The 19,442-nt window shown below is 41.3% G+C and overlaps 1 protein-coding gene across 1 annotated transcript in view; it reads right to left on the bottom strand.

Moving 5' to 3' along the window:
- LOC126158651 (guanylate cyclase 32E-like) overlaps nucleotides 1–19,442 on the bottom strand; it is a 660,283-nt gene that overhangs the window by 506,094 nt on the left and 134,747 nt on the right. The window contains exon 2 of the mRNA XM_049916459.1: nucleotides 79–261. Within this exon, the coding sequence (XP_049772416.1) occupies nucleotides 79–261 (183 nt within the window). The remainder of the gene's footprint in view (nucleotides 1–78; nucleotides 262–19,442) is intronic.

The following is a 19,442-nucleotide window of genomic DNA, read 5'->3' as shown; positions in this document are numbered from 1 at the left end:
CGTCAGAAGGAATCAGAAAAATGAAACGCACAGAGGGGCAGTGGCAGTATGGCGCGCGGCTGGTGAGGTGTGGCGTACCTTGATGGCGTCGCGCACCTGCTCGGCCCAGGCGACGCGGCGGCCGGCGACGACGACGAACTTCCCCCAGGAGAAGGCGCGCAGCAGCGCCACCACCGACTTGGAGATCTTGCTGGAGGGCGGCAGCGTGCGGGCGAACGTGAAGTAGACCCGCTTGTCCGACACCAGCGTGTCCGCGCACTTCTGCAACACACGGCGCGTGCCACTTGTTCGTCACCTCCTGCCAGACTTGTGACACTCTACAAGTTAACACACACTAGAACTATTAGTGGTCAAATTACTCTGGGTGTTGTAAATGGCACTAACCACTCATTTCTACTCACAACATTTTCTTTTTTCTTAATTTAGGCAAGTATCGATATGTAATCCAACCAAAACAGGAGCAGTAAACATATACGTAAATGTAGGTGGCAGTACGAGGTGAAGTCACAATGTTTTGTATATTAACTCGAAAAAATATAGTTACATATTTAATCTTTGTTTGAAGGTACATGTCTGCAGTCCTGGAACACGCTGAAACCACAACGTCATAGTACCACGTCGTTGGGCAAGCCAGAACAAAATGGGGTAGCCCTCGGATAAAGTGGAGTATTTTGCAGTAATCCGTTTATTGCGTTTGAAGAGAAACAGCGCAGGAACAATTTTTGCTGGCTTGTCAGAAGTATGTGGCATAAATGTACCATCAGATGGCAGTGGTTAGGGGGAACAGATGCGTCCATATGGCAAACAAGTCTGAATGACGAAGAAAGAAATAGAACAGCATCTGTTTGTGAAGAACTGGAAATCGCAGGGGAAGCGGAGCCCCTGGTGTTCGAAGATTGTCTGATAACAATGGAGCCGATAGTGGAAAATGTCAAAATCAGTCATGGATCAGTTTTCAACATCTTGGACAACATTTTGAATGTGACCAAAGTAGCCTCCCGCTGGGTTTTGCGATTGTTCACGTTCTTTGCAAAAACCCTCCGAACCGAGGCAGAAGCTGTGTCAGACCAGTCCAAATACCTAATCACCATGGACAACTGCTGGGTCTGTCACTAGGAGCCCCTGACAACGGAACAAAGTAAGCAATGGAAATATATGGTTTCACCATCGCAGAAAAAGACGAAAGCTCAATCATTATTGGGTAAGGTGACGCAGAATGTTTCTTGTGACTACAATGGCATGGTGCTAACCGTCGCAGGTGCGAGGCACCTTGGAAAGCTACCCAAAGCGATGCTTTTGTTTCACAACAAACACAACTCTTTTTGTGCTGATGACAGTAACACTTGCTGCTTCTTTGGGCTGTCAGATTTTGCCTTAATCGACCTACCCCTCCTCCTCCCCCCTCCGTGTTTTTCAGACATTCTAGTGAATTGTTTCTCTTTCCCCAGAGGAAGAAATTAAGTGATACGCATTTACAGAATGATCACTAGGTGACTTTCAAGGTGGAACGTTTCCTGAACACCCAAAATACAGACTTTATGACAAAAATCTCCACAAAGTCATCCACTGTTAAGCAAAAAAGTGTCGTACTGAAGGGCTAATGTGTAGAAATTTGGATGGTAGCTGACTTTTTGAGGTGATAAGTGAAAGGTACAGCATTATGAGACCGCCAAGAGCTATTTCAATACATATCTATTTATTGAGAACCGGCTTCAGTCAAGTCACCATCTTCAAGCCACGGATACCATTACATCAGTTTAACGAAAGGTTCCTTGGCTTGCAGTAAATAATTACAACCAATTCTAGCAAGTACATGGTGTAAACGATAACAGTTTACAACGTACCACAGAAGTATCTGGGAAGTCGACACGAACAAATCGGTACAGGACACTTGCAATCTATGAAGCCGGGAAAAGCCTCCAATTTGCCTACAAAAACCACCTAAGCTACAGAGCATGCACGCTGCGCGTGGTTTTAGCAAAATTACACTTCAGTATTAAACACCCATTTGTCTTGCATTTACAAAATGTAAAATTTTCGTTTGTGGAAATTTTACATCAAAACATTGTGAGTTTTAACAGTATAAAATTAACGATTAAATCATCTTGTTTGTCTGGTCTTTTTACTACGAAACGACTCTGCTTGTAAGGGTTAAATACAGATCGAATTGTAAATATGATTAGTTTCTGTCTAAAGTTTACAAAAGTCCCTTTACTTTCATTATCCTCTCGGGGAAGCTTAAATCAATAAAGTTAACGAAATAGCCGAATAAGCTGGTGGCGTAAGAGAGTGAGAGGATGTTGAAATCTCACGTAGCGTACCTACGCTGTAGCTTAGGTGGCTTTTGTAGTAGGCCTATTGGAGGCTGTCTCCCGGACTGATAGACCCCAAGTGTCCTGTGCCATACGTTCATCTCGACTTCCCCCACACCACTGTGGTGCATTGTGAACTGTTATTGTTTACGCCCTGTGTAAGTGATATATGTTGCAACTGATAATAATTATGTACTTGACGTCAAGAAACCTTCCGTTATTCTGATGTAAAGATAGTCATGAACTGAATATGGCTCTTGATTGGTGTTGTTGTCTACGTCTACATCTATGAGTCTACTCTGCAATTCACACTTAAGTGTTTGGTAGATGGTTCTCGTGCAGTGGAGACGGGACCATGGGGATTCAACCGTCGATGAATGGAAACGTGCTGCACTAGGTCACTGGTCGTCTCCACAGACGCCATCATCGAGGTGAACGGCGACTTGAAACTTGCAGCGCGCAAAGGACGCAGGCTGCTGGGGACAGTATTATGCTATGGGAGACATTCTCCTGTGCTTGCATGGGATCTTTGGTAGTAATCGAAAACACGCTGACAGCAGTGGACCACCTGAAACCCTTCATGCTTGATGTCTTTCAGCAGTATAATTGTCCGTGTCTCTGAGCCCAAACCATGCTACAGTGGTTTGGGGAGCATTATAGTGGACTCACGTTGACGTATCGGCAACCAAATTCGCCTGATGTAAATCCTGGGACGTTATCGGGCGCAATCACCATGCACGCAAATCAGCTGCCCTTTATTTACGCGAATTACATGACCTGTGCGTAGACATATAATGCCACATATCTCCACAAACCTACCAACAAACTCTCGGATCCCTGATACGCGGAATCAGTGATGTATGTCTTTCCAAAGGAGAACAAACATGCTATTAAGCAGGTGGTCATAATGTTTCGACTCAGCAGTCTAGAAACGTTTCTTCTAGTTTTGTTCGATAATACCTGCCATGGGAATTTGTGACAGTTTTTTAAACGTCCTGTATATTACTGCAGAGGTCAGTATCACTCCAAACTACCTTCTGGATATTTTATTGAGATAGTTTCAGTGCCACGAAAACGTTTTCATTGTATGTGATTAGAGCGTTCCTTATTTTCCGTAACAAACGATCCGTTCTCTCTGGCATAACCATTATTTGTACTGTGTGATTTATATCATGGTGTTGAATGGAAAATATCGTTTCAGCTGATGTCTCCGGAAGCCTCCACCAGACTGTGTATGGCAATTCAAAATGATATACCACTACGCCACTATTCAACCATTTATTATATGAAAGAGACGCTTCGGTACCTCGTGTGTCGAATGAGTGACAGAGTAATGGCGTAAGAAGTTGAAGTACCATATTTTCTGTTTGCAATGTATTACACGCTGCTGCCGCGAAGTAATATCGATCCCGGTCGCCCCTAGATCCGGCCAGTGCTGCCTCTTCCCTCCAGTGACGTGTTTACTATAGCAGCCAGCGCGCCCATTGGACAATTAGCTGGTAATTGTTGACAACGGGGACGGTGAGAGATTACAGCAGCCTTGGTGGAGCGTGGTGGTTGGGCGTTCTCAGATCTGAATGGTGTCCCTAATCTTCCTTTCGTCGCGTTACCCGACAAGGTACTGTGTAGTCAGAGATAGAGCGGCAACATCATTTGGTTTAAGTTCGAGAAAGAGGGACCCAAATATCTTCAGTATTGTTACAAATGATGACCCAGGGGACTACCGTGTTGCTACAAGAAAACAGACAAGATTCACCATTATATCTTGCTGCGCAAAACAATTGGCTGGTATCATCCATGCCAATTAATTTAGAGAGTGAGTTCGGTATTTTCCACAGGTGTGACCGTGACTACGTCTTCTGTGCATATTCGTACAGGAAAGGTACTAATGTTTCTTCGTTTGTGTACGTGTCGTCTGAAATTACGGTAGTTTAAGTTCCATAACCTGCCAAAGTACCTGTCACTTAGTAATTACCACACGTTTTTCTAACACAGGGTGTCCATGACGTCCCGTTAGATTTCAACAAATCGTAATTTGACGGATATTTATTGTAGATTTCACTTTGACAGAATGAAATGGCGGCAGATTAGGAGAAGACGCAATGTGACATCTGGTATACAGAATCCAAATCTGCGGCAACGGTACTGGGGAATTATCGACACCAGTATGGGAGCGCATCACTGGCTAAAACAAGCATAATGAGGTGGTTCAAAAACTTTAAAGATGCAGGCAGTGTCAAAGACCTTCCTCTAAACGGACGTTTTCTGTGTCTCAAGCACGTGTTGATAGAATGCATGCAGCATTTCAGTGCAGCCCTTAAAAGTTACGTCATCATTCACTACGTGAATTGCAGGAAGCGCGACCAGCTGTCCGTAAAGCGTTACATAAACGGTTACGGCTTTTTTTTCGTACAAAGTCCAAATGGTCCAAGTATTGCATCGAAGCGATAGTCCTCTGTGGCATGCATTCGCGTGTTCCGTTTTGGTCTCTATAGCTGCGAACAATGATTACTTGAAAAGAGTGTGTATCCAGATGAAGCAACGTTCCGTATTTCTGGACTTCTGAATTGCCACATTAGAATTTGGGGCTCCGTAAGGCCACACAACACATGTGAAGAGATCCGTGATAACTCTAAACTTATTGTTTGATTGTAAGGCGTCGGGATTTTGGACACCCTACATGTCGGGTGCCTGCGTTTTACGTATCGTTTATAGATTTGCAAGACACTGGTTTTGCAACTTGGGATGGGTTTTTGTGTGTATGTTTCACTTGTTTGAGATTTAATATACGTGGCATCGAAAGTGACGAGAATAACACCCTTACGTAAATTTGCATGTTTTAGTCAGGTAGAAACAGGATGGAAGCATCACGGGAGGAGAAGGCAGTTTTAGTTAGCCACGCTGTTTCACAATGGCCTGCAGAGTTGCAGCCTAGTCAATGTCAAGTGCAGGTGACGGGCACGGCAGACAACTGGGGGGAGAACAGGATATCACGTGAGTGGCCTGTGAGGACGTAACTTACCACTCTGGTGGGTGATGGAGTGTTAGTAAGGAGGGTAACAGACCTGGCTGTTCACTTGTAAACCAACCAATTATATGACACTGTACTTATTAATCCATTTGCAGATTGGGCAGCCATGGTTACTACAAATGAAAGAGAAACTGCCATTGGCTGTTCCATTCAGTGTCCAACCCCACTGTAGAGGGAAGGGAAACTAGGCTGAGGAGATGTGCAACTGCCCAGAGCAACAGGCACTTTCCCTTGAGAAGTAGTCGAGTGTGGTCGGATGGCATTTCTCTCTGACGTGATGACAGGGAAAGGAGATACATTGGTGTGAACACTTTCTTCAGCCGGCTCCAAAATTCTTTTCGTAAATCTCCTGAGCTGAAAACGAAGAGAGTCAATACAGTAAAATTCTTGTGAGAAGTGCGAGGGCAGAGTAACACACGGAAAGCCAGCCTTCCGCTTGTGCCTAGCCATTAAAAGTAGACTAGGTTGAAGTTAACGTTTTTCGCTTCACGAAAACGTAGGACAAGTTTGCTGGTTTAGAATCAGCCAGGTTTAGTATAGGATTTTGATAGATTTACAGACCCGACAACACACAGCAGCAGCCAAGTCGACGACGAAGTGAAACACAAGGTACAGAACGCAACACGCCATTAAATGTAAGCCAGTTTTTACTCCAGTGATATGAAGCTCAAAGAAGGAAGACCTGTCCTCCTTGTAGTATTTCCCGAAATTAACGTATTTTTCTTCGTGCGCTCGATGGCCACGTTTGGTTAACATATGTGGAGAAAGAATAAAATTTTTTACAGCCAGTAACGTTGTCCAGCTCGACACTAAGAAAGTTTCCACCAGAGAGTATATCTCTCACTTAAAATAATTAACTATCCTTAATTTTGTGGTATTATTGATCTTTTTTATTTTATGTTATTTGAGAAATTTACTACTGGGATCCCCCTGTCAGAACAGGCGACACCTGAGATTGCTTCTGTACTATCATGCGCAAAAGTATCCAAACGACCTGAATTCTGATCCGCCTGATTTGCATGCAACCAAAATAACGTAGCTGTCTAGCCGGTCCTCTAATCGCTTTGCAGTACAGTCATTCGACTACACAAAATGGATATCACGAGAGACCACTAGACAACACTGTTCTTTAAGGCAATCAGTGCGATGTAACATCACACCATGATAACTGCAAAAACTAGAAAAACACTTAATTAGAGATGAGTTAGTCCCTAACGCTTGGACAGGTTACAATGATTTTCAAAAGCGTTACCATCTCATTACTATCTGAAACAACTAACTATGGCACATAAACTATGTAGCAAACCTTAAACAAAGTAAATGTTTGCATGAACAAGATATTCTGAGACAATGTCTGGACTAAGAGAGGTCTATGACAGTTCGAAATGTTCTTTCTCTGTATAAGGTTTTCCTACACCGGCTAAATGTCCCAGTGACGATTGGTTTTTGCATAAACTGGTCGTGAGAGGAACTAATTAGAGAAAACGCGATGAACAGTGGTAAACGCTCTATAGAAACCGCAATATTAATGGAGTATAATCAGTAACGTCACTGTACTAATTATTCATGAAGAATTATTTGCCCACATGTTTGAACTATAAATGACATAGCCCGGGACTTGATCAAGGCAACGATCATCAGTGCTGACTAGCCGTAAAGAGACGTGAAATATAAAGGTTTTCACCAGTATTAGTTAACACATCAGAACTTGAAACGAAATGACGAAATTATTTCTACTACATCAAAACCATTATAGTCCTGTTAACTAACCACAAAAGACGTTTAATATACTCTCCTTCACAAGCAACCGTGTATGCATGTGCCGAGAATTGGAATGCTATGATTTAAAATGTTGTGATGGGACTTTATACCCAGCACGTTATCGGATTGTTAACTAAGTAAAATCAGATGTCAGAAGTAGAATTTATTTACCAGCAGCGAGCTGTGTCAGTATGAAATGAGGGTAAAATTTGTTTTGCTTGTCCGGCAATCGGACCCGGCGCGTTCTGACGCAGTTTCCCATCCATAAATAGACGTTAAGTATCAACTGCTTGATCTCCAGTAGTGAGATGCTTGCATGTTTCACTAGAAATAACGGTACCTATCGTTATTGTTGACTATTCATGAACATACATTAAATATGCAAATTATTTTTCGGTGGTAGGTCAGTGTGCATATGCTAGGGTGTAAAATGAAATTATAAATATGTTTGTGCTGGACCAGGATTTCGACCCAGATACGTTCCATTCCTAGAGATCCGAATAAGAATTGCAGTCGAGGACCAAAAATTGCAAAGTCTGGAGATCAAATTAAATATGAACACTGTGAACGAAAGAACCATTCCTAAATTAAATGAAATAAACTTCTTAGTGCTAGTTTACTGGCGACAGGGTATGTGCCTTCGGCGGCTGCGACCTTTGTTATGCCGCCATTTAAACAGGCTCTGACACTGTTGCTAGTGAAGGGATATTGTGTTTAATGCGGATTCTGAACCACTGTGCGACCTAACATTCTCAACTTGACGTTACCATAGGTGAATTAGATCTTTTAGTGAAAGTTAAAAATGGACGCCATGAGTGAGAATCGAACCTATAGCCCGCAATTATCAAACTACGATAAACCGAGCAGACCACTGCAATTCACAGTTGGCAATGTCCTGATTGTTTTGTTCTGTCCCACGTTGCGCCTAGAAGCTGTGAAAAAATCCGGCTCTCTCGATCAACTGGTTAATTACCTACTAGTTTCTAATGCAGGTATTATTCTAATCTCATGACTGCGTGATATAAGGACCTTTCTAGTCTTCATAGCTCCGATTTGATGCCAATATGTAATTTTTTTCTATGGCAACTAATGTTTTAGTTCGCGAAATACAACTGCAGTATGTGAGGTTACCAGATAATTCGATGATTACGGTCATGATTGCTATTATTGACTTCATTATGCTGCTACTACACATGCGATTGAAGGAAAGGTATATGCTCTTTGATCGGTTTTAGAACCATCTGCCAAAATATAGTAATTACGGAGTTCCTTCCATGTATAGGGAATACTTTTCGATTTAATGTCGGAAATCTCCAGGTCTTCGTTAATCACAATAAAATTAAATTAATTGCTGAAGCCTTTATTTGAGAACAGAAATCGTGTTGCTTTTCTTTATTTATTTGCGCTTAGCTTGTAAAATGCGAAATCTGGAGGTAAAACACTATTCAAAATGCAGGGATGTTAATGTCTGCCGTTAAATGTCAAGTGTATGCTCTACACATGACTTGGTCAGACTGTTGTGAATCGTAAGAGAGCTACATTACTGCTGATTAATATCTCCGTCATTTTTTGTGTCGTGTTTAATAAACTACCGAAAAAACCATATGCAGTATGTAATATAGTAAAAAATTGATTAAAATTTATCATGATAACGGTACAAAAAAGGCTGCCTTTTTAAGGCACAATACCCCAAATCAATATGAATTAGAAAGAGAACGTTAAAAAATCATTCAGTGCAACACTTAAGTCAATATTATTTACAGAAGCAGAAAAAAAGGATTAACATGTATGCAATTCTGCAAATGTTGGGTCTATACATCCACGGACTAGAGAATAGAGGTAGCGATATAATGGCAGAGATGTTTTCATTCGATGACTTTACTGAATGTTGATCTGTCTTCGAGATTCTATTTTACAGGTAAGGAAGAAGTATTTTCGCCGCCAGTATTTGAACCGACAGCAAGTTCAGTTTGCAATTTCATGTCCAAGCACTTTACCCCTACGCAAGCAGCCATCTGCAACAAATCTTTCCTCCTTGTCGCCTCAATCGTAGATTCGTCAGCTAAATAGCGACGTAAATAGCGAAACCAGCTGCAGTTTCTGTTGAAACGAGCTTCCCGGAATAAAAATTATTCTTTTGATACCTTCTATATCAGGATTTTTAATGAGAATGATAAGATATTAGTGAGTGAATTTAGAAGGAAACTTTTGCACCAGTCGAGGAAGTAATTCGAAGGCCACATTGCTGCTGAATATATGCTGCAACGTTTCCAATTCCCCATTAGACTGGTGACAGGCAGAAGACGCCTGCTAACGCGAAAAGTCTCTTCTGCTTGTAACCATAGGACGATCTAGCGCAACACAGACGTGGTAGGGCCAGCTTGCTGCTAGCGCCGATTGCTACCACTTTGACGGGGGACCTGAATTAACAAACGTAAAGGCCAATTAGCTAACGACTGCAACTTTAACATCAGGTATAAATATCGGGGGAATTATTTACGGGCCCCTCTTTTTAAGTAGTTGTCGTGGCAATTTTGTTATTATATGTTATAAGAACTGCAAACTAGAAAAAAATTATTCTCCAGGAGCGATTAGGTTCTGTAGTATCACCTGACTCTGTTAACAGAATGAGAAAAATAGTATTCTTTTTGCTATTAAATGCGTGCAAATAATTTTTATTACGTAAGATTTCCGTGGCACTACTGCTGACACATAACAACAAAGATGAAACCACAACATGACAATGATTACGAAACGCGAACATCAACAAAGACATTTCATAAACTGCGAATAACACATTATTTCATCTACATCTATATTTGACAAGCCACACTAAGGTGTGTGATACAGGGCCTTATACATACCACTATCATTTCCCCATTTGATTACTCCAGGTGCGAATTTTTCGTAGGAAGAACGATTGCTAGTAAACCTCTGTGTGCGCGAGCATCTCTAATTTTATCCCCACGGTCTTTCCGCGTGATGTAAGTAGGAAGAATCGATATATTAGCTGACTATTCATGTGTCGTAAGCTCTCGGTATTATGCAGCTGTGCATACCGCCATGTGGGAGCCTTCTGTTGCAGCGCCTACAACTAAAAGTTACTAAGCATCTCTCTAAAGCTTTCGTGTTTACTAAATAACCGTGTAACTAACGGTGTTGCTCTTGATTGGCTTTTAGAATGAAGAGTAGCTTTCAAATATTTGTCACATGATTGATTTGTAAGGTATCAGTTAGCACACATGAACTTGAAACTAAATGACGAAATTTTTTGTGCTAAATCAAGACCCTTATCTCCCTGTTAACTAACTACGAAAGACGTCTTTTAATATACTTTCCTTCACAAGTAACCACGTGAGCACGTGTTGAAAATTGCAAAGGTGTGATGTAAAATTTTGTGACAGGGTTTTGTACCCAGCACGTTATCGGATGGGTAACTAAGTAAAAGCAAATGTTAAATATCGAATTCACCAGCAGCGAGATTTATCAATATGTAATAAAGATACACTCATTTTCTGCCCAGGAAACGAACTCGGCACCCACTGTCGCCCTTATCCATTCATAAACAGATATAAACTATTAACTGCTTGTTCACCAGTAGTACGATGCTCACATATTTGACTAGAAATAATGGTAGCTATCGTTATTGTTAACATCGAGTATAGGTTTAAGTGTCAGGAAGTCGTTTCTGAAAGTATTTGTATGGAGCGTAGCCATGTATGGAAGTGAAACATGGACGATAACTAGTTTGGACAAGAAGAGAATAGAAGCTTTAGAAATCTGGTGCTCCAGAAGAATGCTGAAGATTAGATGGGCAGATCATATAACTAATGAGGAGGTATTGAATAGAACTGGGGAGAAGAGGAGTTTGTGGCACATATTGACTAGAAGAACGAATCGGTTGGTAGGACATGTTCTGAGGCATCAAGGGATCACCAATTTAGGAGGGAAGCGTGGAGGGTGAAAATCGTAGAGGGAGACCAAGAGATGAATACACTAAACAGATTCAGATGGATGTAGGTTGCAGTAGGTACTGGGAGATGAAGAAGCTTGCACAGGATAGAGTAGCATGGAGAGCTGCATCAAACCAGTCTCAGGACTGAAGACCACAACAACAACAACAACAACAACAACATCGTTATTGTTGACAATTCGTGAAGGGACGTTAAAAATGAAAATTATTTTTGCTGATACTTCGGTGTGCACACACTATGGCTTACAAGAAAATTATAAATATTTTTGTACTGGACCAGGATTCCAACCCAGATACGTTCCATTCATAAAGAACCGAATTCGAACTCCACTCCAGCACCAAAATTTTCTACGTCTCAAATTTACATTAAATATGAGCCCTGTGAACGTAATGCCCATTGGGTTATTAAATGAAAAAGAATGTAGTGTATGTTTACCCGAACATAATTTCTTTCTTCTGCGACTACCGCCTTTCATGTGGCGCAATTTAAAGAGGCTCTGACCCTGTTGCTGGCGAAGGGATATGGTGTTTATGCGGATTCTGAACTATGGTGTGACATAATATTCTTCACTTGACGTTACCAGAGATGCACTAGATACGTTAGTGAGTGTTAAAAATGAACGACCTACGTGAGAATCGAACCCACACTACGCAATTATCGAATTAGGGTCCACAACTACACCGTAACAGTAAATTCATGTGCAATGGATACGTACCGATTGCAGAATTTAAGAATTTATGGCTCTGCATCAATTCCGGTTCAGGTAGTGCAACATCATACACCAGCAATGTGCTCGTGATACCGACTGCATTGTTGTGTTCACTTGATTCTGTAATCACTGAAATAAAATCACATAACCTCACAACACGAGAGGTTTAATTTCGTTCCTCCATTCCTGCTGGGAGATTTGTTTTCTTATTGATCAGCTCTTTGCCTTCCTACCAGCGAAATGAGAAAAAATGTGCCTGTAATAGATCCACAACCCGCTATTTTAATGTTGTTGTAGGTGTAGCACTTTAGTTTCCTCTTAAAACGTCTTAAGCAACAACGTTCTCTGATTTCCCAAAAAAGAAATGCTCGTTGTCGAGGTAGGAAGAAAATCAAACGTTTCAAATGGCTCTGAGCACTATGGGACGTAACATCTGTGGTCATCAGTCCTCTGGAGCTTAGAACTACTTAAACCTAACTAACCTAAGGACATCACACACATCCATGCTCGAGGAAGGATTCGAACCTACGAGCGTAGCGGTCACGCGGTTTCAGACTGAAGCGCCTAGAACAGCACGGCCACACCGGCCGGCCGAGGTAGGATGAGATTTAAATCGAAGTCCCCAAAGTCTGGGGCAGGTATATCTCTTCGTCTGACGGCACTGCGTAAGTACTTATCCTAAGATGCATCACAAGTTCCGTTCGTATAGCTGTAGAAATCATTAGTTGAAGCAGAGTTTAGCGCCTGTAGGTATGGTACTGCTAGAAATACAGAAGTATTATATACTGAAGGCTGAGTTCATCTTTAAACTGAGGTGTATTTATAATACGGAAGCCACTGGAGATTAAATATTCTTGATTTCCTCCACAGAGCATTCGAAGGCGTATCCACACAATACTAAAAATGGTGTAAACGATAAAAGTAGCATTGTCCATCTAAACTAATAACTCGTTCTTTACATCAAATTAAATAATAATTGTAATGGCAGGATTCGTACCTCATTCTAATAGATTTCAAACCGAGCAAGCTTTAGCCACTACGCTAACTGAATGTGTTGTTACAGACGTGCGTGGCGTGCTTTAGCGAGAGCACCATGACCTGAATCACTACATGCTTTAAATATCTGAAAATTATTTCATTATTATTATGTATGAAGATCAGAGACAAAATAATTGCCACGATACTCAAAATAATACTTAAGAAGAACTTATTTATGAAATATATTTCGTAGCGTGTATACGGGAATGAATGTGACTTGTGAGGCGAAGAAAGTGCTGTCCCGCTTGTATGGCACTTCGTTTCCTCTTTCCTTGTCAGTAGGTTATTACCTGCAATATCTCAGCTCAAGGAATTCGATAAGGGTCGCATTCTTGCGCTTTATGAAGATGGATACTGTATCAGCGCCACTTCCCGTGCCCTAGGATACAGCAAATATACGATTCATCTCTTGTTAAAGAGGATGGCAGATGAAGGCCACGTCAACCGCCGTCGTAGCCCTGGGCGTCCACGGAGTATCAAGACAATAGTATACTCCAATGCAGTGATGACGACCCATTCAGCACAAGCACATAAATAAGGAACATCCTTCAGTTAAGCGAGAGTAGGTCGACCACACGACGACGTCTCAACGAGAAGGAAAAGTATGGACGAAAGAGCAACATAGGGCTGCCAGGTTAAACTTCGCTCTGGAGTACAGGAATAAGTCACTTTCATATTGGGAGCAAGTTATATTTACGGACGAGAAGGTGTTTTCTACTGCGCCAAATAGTTCTGTCCTTGTATATCGTCCATGTGGAGCAGGATTTGACAGAAACTATGTACATCAGAGGCAAAGGTGTAGCCGAACTTCTGTCACAGTTTGAGGATGGATATCAGCAGATGGTTGTGGCGTTTTGTGGGAACTGGACCGTTCGCTTGCTAGTCATTACTACTGCCAAATACTGGAGAACATAATACTTCCTTCTGTTCGTCAGATGTTTTCGGGAGGCAGTATAATATTCCAACATGACCGTTCCCCAGTCCATACAGCGAATTGTGTAAAACACTGGTTTCAAGTTAATGGAGACATCGATCTCCTGGACTGGCCTCCAAAGGTTGCTGACCTCAACCCTGTAGAACACGTATGGGCAGAGAGGGAGAAAATTATCAGAAGTAGAAGACCTACACCAACAACCAAGGCATCACTGTCCGTAGCAGTTCATGATTCATACGAAGAGCTGTCACAGAATAACAGATTCATCCGGAAACTTGTTGCCTCTGTTCCCCGGCGGCTAAATGCTGTTGTAGACGAGGATGGAAACTGGACACGATACTGAATCCATTGTGTCATTAGGGAGGAAACTTTATGAACGTTTTGTTTACCGTTCGATTACCCTTATTGAGCATTTACGTTACTATGAACAAAAGGAAAATGTGTCTGCCTTAAACTTTTTTTTCAAATGAAGCTGTAATATAACTAAATCGAAAACGACTGATCAGCACTAGCTAAGACATTTAATTGAAAGAAGACCATAATTTACACATAACTCAATTATTCTATTTCACTCTTTTTCAGCCATTTAAAGGACTATTGATTTTAAATTATTTTGTGGTCATTGATCGAGAAGATCAAGACGACTATGGGAACAATATATTTTTCAAATGGCAAATGGCGTCAAATCCGATGAGGCCATCAAAGTGAAAGAATGAATTTTGTTTGATGTCAATGAGAAGCCATATCACTTTGAGTTATTCGTGCAGGCAGGACTCCAGTACCGACGGGAGCATAAAAGAGAGATTATTTTTATTTAATACTGAACACAATACCGAAAGCGAATAATCCGAAAAGTGCAAGTATGACACTATGTGAGTTCTGTACAAATACAATTACTTACTTAGATAACAGTAATTCCTTTTGCTTAATGCCCTGCTGCAAGTTTTTGTATTGTATTGTATTGTACCACTTCGGTGACTTGTGTGCCGCCGGCCGAGGTGACCAAGCGGTTCTAGGCTTTTCAGTTCGGAACCGCGCGACTGCTACGGTCGCAGGTTCGAATCCTGCCTCGGGCATGGATGTGTGTGATGTCGGTTGATTTTAAATTATTTTGTGGTCATTGATCAAGAAGATCAAGACGACTATGGGAACAATATATTTTTCAAATGGCAAATGGCGTCAAATCCGATGAGGCCATCAAAGTGAAAGAATGAATTTTGTTTGATGTCAATGAGAAGGCATATCACTTTGAGTTATTCGTGCAGGCAGGACTCCAGTACCGACGGGAGCATAAAAGAGAGATTATTTTTATTTAATACTGAACACAATACCGAAAGCGAATAATCCGAAAAGTGCAAGTATGACACTATGTGAGTTCTGTACAAATACAATTACTTACTTAGATAACAGTAATTCCTTTTGCTTAATGCCCTGCTGCAAGTTTTTGTATTGTATTGTATTGTACCACTTCGGTGACTTGTGTGCCGCCGGCCGAGGTGACCAAGCGGTTCTAGGCTTTTCAGTTCGGAACCGCGCGACTGCTACGGTCGCAGGTTCGAATCCTGCCTCGGGCATGGATGTGTGTGATGTCTTTAGGTTAGTTAGGTTTAAGTATTTCTAAGCTCTAGGGGACTGATGACCTCAAATGTTAAGTCCCATAGTGCTCAGAGCCATTTGAACCATTTTGGAACTTGTGTGTCCCTAAACTACACCAGTCATCCAAGTGGGGAGAACCCAAGTACAGTTAAATGGGTAAACCGAAACACGCGATGCTTCTGGCCAATCGTTACATCATTAAAAGGTGAACACTAGGTTAAAATGAAGCCTGAAAAATTCATAGTATAAACGAGATTCGATCCTCACCCTTTTCTAATTGCAACTTTGCACAAACCAGCAGGTCCAATACTTCCGACCAATATTCGTCTGTAGCTTTTATGAATTACGTTTGCGAGTATCGGAACGTTTGACATACCATGCTGTGTCTTCCGAGAGAAGTAAGTTAGGAGCTTAAATTTATTTAGACAGCCACGGGACCGTAGATCTTAGCAAAATGGCTCTGAGCACTATGCGACTTAACTTCTGAGGTCATCAGTCGCCTAGAACTTAGAACTAATTAAACCTAACTAACCTAAGGACATCACACACATCCATGCCCCAGGCAGGATTCGAACCTGCGACCGTAGCGGTCACTCGGCTCCAGACTGTAGCGCCTAGAACCGCACGGCCACTCCAGCCGGCCAGACCTTACCAAGTGGCACAAATTTGTACTTCATATCTTTATATGTCTTGAGAACAAGAGGTCTTAGCAGACGGAAAGACAGGCAGGTGGATAACAAATGGAAAATAAATTTTATTTTTCCGTGCCATATCATTACAAATCAACAATTTTCTGATTTATTCCTTTACTTGTACTTCATTACTTTATGTATATGCACACACTGCTAAATTCCAAACTTTTGTGGTAGTTCTGTGACGCTCCTGTACTACTGTGGACTGAACGTAGACAAAGAGCATTCCGCGGCCGAATTTACATAATCTATTGATAATCCTTGACGACTTGGGGTACTTCGAATTAGTCAGACAGACGTTTTTTGTACCTCTTTGTGATAAGTTGTATTTCATTTTTCTGAGTATAGTGCATACTAAATATGAGTTTCAAAATCTACTCTGTAAGAATCAATATGATTTCCGTAAACAAGGATCGTGTGCAACTCAGAACGTTCTGTTCACCCACGAGATTCCAGAAAACAGTAGACACAGGTGACCAGGTAGATGCCATGTTCCGTGACTTCTTACAAACTTGACAATCGTTTGACCAATACTTAAATAGTGCTCATCATTCTGAGATCCGTACTAGGAAGGACAGCCAAAATAGAGAAGATCCAATTAATCCTTTAGTTACTGGATTATTTAGTAAGCACGAAACCGTCAGAGAGTTGCTCATTCAATTCCTGATGAAGACGCTGCAAAGGAGGCAGCTTCCACGGCGGTATGATTTAATACCTAGATCGTAGGTAACTTGAACAGTAGGGCAATAAATTGCTTCTTCCTACTTAAATCTCGCAGAAAGATCGTGAAGATAAAATTAGAGAGATTAGAATGCACATAGATGCTTACCAGCAATTGTCCTTCCCACGAAACATTCGTACCTGGAGCAAACAATTGGAGAAGTGATAGTGATGTAGAAAGTGCCCTCTATTACACACCGTAACACGGCTTGTGAAACAATGTGTTATTTGCAGTTTATGAAATGTCTTTGTTAATGTTCGCGTTTCGTAATCATTGTCATGTTGTGGTTTCATCTGTGTTATTATGTGTCAGCAGTAGTGCCAAAAGATCCTACGTAATAAAAATTATTTGCACGCATTTAAAAGCAAAAAGAATATTATTTTCTCATTCTGTTAACAGAGTCAGGTGATACTACAGAACCTAATCGCTCCTGGAGAATAATTTTTTTCTAGTTTTATGGTTACAAGCTGAAGAGACTTTTCGCGTTAGCAGGCGTCTTCTGCCTGTCACCAGTCTAATGGAGAATTGGAAACGATGCAGCATACATTCAGCAGCAATGTGGCCTTCGAATTGCTTCCTCGACTGGTGCAAAAGTTTCCTTCTAAATTCAATCACTAATATCTTATCATTCTCATTAAAAATCCTGAATGATTCTCGCTTAGAGGATGCTATAGAAGGTATCAAATGAATAATTTTGATTCCAGGAAGCTCGTTTCAACAGAAACTGCAGCTGGTTTCGCTATTTACGTCGCTATTTAGCTGACGAATCTACGATTGAGGCGACAAGGAGGCAAGATTTGTTGCAGATGGCTGCTAGCGTAGGGGTAAAGTGTTTGGACATGAAATTGCAAACTGAGCTTGCTGTCGGTTCAAACACTGGTGGCGACAATACTTCTTCAAATGGATCAAATGGCTCTGAGCACTATGGGACTTAACATCTATGGTCATCAGTGCCCTAGAACTTAGAACTACTTAAACCTAACTATCCTAAGGACATCACACAACACCCAGTCATCACGAGGCAGAGAAAATCCCTCACCCCGCCGGGAATCGAACCCGGGAACCCGTGCGCGGAAAGCGAGACTCTACCGCACGACCACGAGCTGCGGACTAATACTTCTTCCTTACCTGTAAAATAGAATCTCAAAGTCAGATCAACAATCAGTAAAGACATCGAATGAAAACATTTCTGCCATTATATCGCTACCTCTATTCTCTAGTCCGTGGATGTATAGACACAACATTTGCGGAATTGCATTCTTGTTAATCCTTTTTTTCTGCTTCTGTAAATAATATTGACTTAAGTGTTGCACTGAATGACTTTTTAACGTTCTCTTGCTAATTCATATTGATTTGGGGTATTTTTCCTTAAGAAGGCAGACTTTTTTGTACCGTTGTCATAAGTTGTAATCAATTTTTTTTTTACTATATTACATATTGCATATGGGTTTTCGGTAGTTTATTAAACACGACACAAAAAATGAGGGAGATATTAATCAGCAGTAATGTAGCTCCCTTACGATTCACAACAGTCTGACCAAGTCATGTGTAGAGCATACACTTGACATTTAACGGCAGACATTAACATCCCTGCATTTTGAATAGTGTTTTACCTTCAGATTTCACATTTTGCAAGCTAAGCGCAAATAAATAAAGAAAAGCAACACGATTTCTGTTCTCAAATAAAGGCTTCAGCAATTAATTCAATTTTAATGTGATTAACGAAGACCTGGAGATTTCCGACATTAAATCGAAAAGTATTCCCTATACATGGAAGGAACTCCGTAATTACTATATTTTGGCAGATGGTTCTAAAACCGATCAAAGAGCATATACCTTTCCTTCAATCGCATGTGTAGTAGCAGCATAATGAAGACAATAATAGCAATCATGACCGTAATCATCGAATTATCTGGTAACCTCACACACTGCAGTTGTATTTCGCGAACTAAAACATTAGTTGCCATAGAAAAAATTTCATATTGGCATCAAATCGGAGCTATGAAGACTAGAAAGGTCCTTATATCACGCAGTCATGAGATTAGAATAATACCTGCATTAGAAACTAGTAGGTAATTAACCAGTTGATCGAGAGAGCCGGATTTTTTCACAGCTTCTAGGCGCATCGTGGGACAGAACAAAAGAATCAGGACATTGCCAACTGTGAGTTGCAGTGGTCTGCTCGGTTTATCGTAGTTTGATAACTGCGGGCTATAGGTTCGATTCTCACTCATGGCGTCCGTTTGTAACATTCACAAAAAAATCTAATTCACCTATGGTAGCGTCAAGTTCAGAGTGTTAGGTCGCACAGTGGTTCAGAATCCGCATTAAACACAACATCGGCCGGCCAAGGTGGCCGAGCGGTTCTAGGCGCTTCAGTCTTGAACCGCGCGACTGCTACTGTCGCAGGTTCGAATCCTGCGTCGGGCATGGATGTGTGTATTGTCGTTACGTTAGTCAGGTATAAGTAGTTCTGAGTTCTAGGGGACTGATGACCTCAGATGTTAAGTCCTATAGTGCTCAGAGCCATTTGAACTATTTGAAACACAATATCCCTTCACTACCAACAGCGTCAGAGCCTGTTTAAATGGCGGCATAACAAAGGTCGCAGCCGACGAAGGCACATACCCTGTCGCCAATAAACTAGCACTAAGAAGTTTATTTCATTTAATTT

This window comes from Schistocerca cancellata, chromosome 2 (assembly GCF_023864275.1).
Source record: "Schistocerca cancellata isolate TAMUIC-IGC-003103 chromosome 2, iqSchCanc2.1, whole genome shotgun sequence".
Lineage (NCBI taxonomy): Eukaryota > Metazoa > Arthropoda > Insecta > Orthoptera > Acrididae > Schistocerca > Schistocerca cancellata.
Note: the sequence above shows the minus strand (reverse complement) of the source record. Positions and strands in the feature narration are given on the sequence as shown.